Consider the following 2,423-nt stretch of genomic DNA (forward strand, 5'->3'; position numbering starts at 1 on the left):
GTGATTCTAGAATCGCTGTCGAGTTGCATGAAAAAGTCGCAGGTCTGCGTTATGGCAAACATGTAATTGCTGTTGCCGGCGAGCATTTTGGTAGATATTCGTTTGATTGTTTCAGGCGCAGTAATTCTCACTGTGGTGAACACTGTAAAGCCAGGCAGCTTGAAGGCTCAGCCCATTATCTATGGGATCCTCATCATACAGATTGTGGCGACTTTCTGCGTGGGTGAGTCACGTACAGTTAACCCTTGATTATCCGAACGAGACGGGCAGGGAGTATTTTGTTCGGATAACTGATCTGATTGTAAGTAAAGGTTAACTATTCACGGGACCTTGAGATCTTGTTCGGATAATTGATGTTCGGATAACCGAGGTTTGACTGTATTCGATAGAGAACGTCACGCATATCAATTGAGCAAAGTCACTCTTGAATCGGCTATTAAAATGTAGAATTGTCCTGCCACCTATGGCTGGTGTCTAAATAATATAATGCCTAAAGTGTATTCAAATAATCGTGGCTTGCTATATCAAAATAATTATTCATAAAATATTGGCAGAAATGATTTTATTGATAACCTGCTCATTGTGGCGGGGTATATCACGATGTGCATGTCAAAACATGCCTTCTGATTTGGCTACCATGGCATGTCACAGTCTGCATGCTATGATATGGGTTTCAATTTAGGCTACCATGGCATGTCACAGTCTGCATGTCATGATACGGGTTATAATTTCATGGCTATGGCGCATCACAGTATGCATGTCGTGAGATGAGTTCTAATTTCGCTGCCGTGGCATGTCGCAGCTTGCGTGTCATGATACGGGTCCTAATATCGTTGTTCGCGTTGCAGCGTTGTTCTGGCAGCGAACGACGGTGATCGGCGGCGAGGACCACAGCACCGCGTTGTTCATACTGATGTTCTTCATCGCGATCTGCAACACGACGTCGAACATCGTCTTCCTGCCCTTCATGGCGCGCTACCGCCACGAGTACATCACCGCTCTCTTCGTCGGCATGGGCCTCAGCGCGCTCCTCCCCAGCGTGGTGGCGCTAGTGCAGGGCGGCGGAACATCGTCGAACTGCGTGAACGTGTCGTCGCCGCTCGCGAACAACGGCAGCGAGTGGTCGCTGCAGACGCCGATGGCGTCCACGCGGTTTGGCGTCGACATGTTCTACACGATCATCACGGGTCTTCTCTGCGTCAGCTTCCTCAGCTTCGTCCTCCTCACGTGCCTCCCCCGCCTCCGCCGCCATCAGCTCCCCCGCGGCGGCCCCCCGCGGTGTGTGGCCATCCTGACATATTTGGTGTGATGCACTCATCCGTGCGTACGCAGCGCTAGTAACGTGTACACGTGCTCTGCGTATTGTACACGTGTTATGGCGTGTTACCAGTGTTATAGACGGTTCCTGAGACATGTGGGGGATGCCCGACTGTGTGTATAGGCACGTGATCGTGTAGGGTAATGTTCTGACCTTGCGTTGTGTTATTGTTCTTAACCCGTTGTTTCGTTTGTATTTGCGTTTCGCTTGAAAGAGATGTCAGACTTGTCTCTGTGTCTCTTGTGCGACGTAAGGCGAGTAGGAATAACTTCGCAGTAGAGATAACGTGTATTTTGTGGTAACGACTTGATGGTTTTATTCTACTCGAGAATCACTAAATACAGACTAGGTAATGTTTTACAGCACTATAAGTTCCTCTACTTCACTTACGTGTGACTTACCACGTCTGACTTACGTGACTGCTCTGCTAACTGACTCTTCGGCTAACGGACTGACTGTGGACTAACCTGGCTAAGTGTACACGGCAACCCACATACGTTAAGAACACTGCCCTAACGTGCGGCCACGAAGCTGGGTTTATTCCATCGCGCGTATATGTGTATGTGCGGCCGCGACTAGTATGATGTATGGTGCGGGGCGTTAGTACGGGGGGACCGGGGGGGGGGGGACGTGCCCCAATTTTCTTGTGGCTCCCCAGTGTGCCCCCGCCAACCCACTGAAAATTCATGCTTGATAAAAAAAAAATTGAATTAAAAAAGATGCCGTAGAACAGTAATAAACAAGTAAAGAGGTTCGAACCACATATCTCAGTTTAAAATATTATAATATTGTGCCCCTCCACGAATGTAAAGGCCCCCATGTGCCCCCCCGCTCGCTTAAAAAATCCTAGGCTACGCCAAACTGTATGGTGCAGCTGGCGTATATCTGACCATCGTGCCTGTGCTATGGCGAGCGGATACCGACCCGCGTGATGAAGAATTTATCGTCTTGATACAAAACCAGGGTCACAGCATGGCGAAGGCTGGCGGTTGACTTGGGCGCACGCCCTTATACGCAAGTTAGAAAAAACAAGGCGGTCTCGATGCTGGCTATTCTCTAACGCGCTCCGTTTAGCATGATGTCATCGCGCTGAGAATATCCCACA

The 2,423-nt window shown here is 49.3% G+C and overlaps 1 protein-coding gene across 1 annotated transcript in view; it reads left to right on the forward strand.

Annotated features, from left to right (window-relative positions):
- LOC106818427 (riboflavin transporter 2-like) overlaps positions 1 to 1,309 on the forward strand; it is a 3,691-nt gene extending 2,382 nt beyond the window's left edge. The window contains exons 3-4 of the mRNA XM_014823136.1: positions 116 to 223; positions 849 to 1,309. Of these exons, the coding sequence (XP_014678622.1) occupies positions 116 to 223; positions 849 to 1,309 (569 nt within the window). The remainder of the gene's footprint in view (positions 1 to 115; positions 224 to 848) is intronic.
- Positions 1,310 to 2,423: the final 1,114 nt, after the last annotated feature.

This window comes from Priapulus caudatus, unplaced genomic scaffold (assembly GCF_000485595.1).
Source record: "Priapulus caudatus unplaced genomic scaffold, Priapulus_caudatus-5.0.1 Scaffold2234, whole genome shotgun sequence".
Lineage (NCBI taxonomy): Eukaryota > Metazoa > Priapulida > Priapulimorpha > Priapulimorphida > Priapulidae > Priapulus > Priapulus caudatus.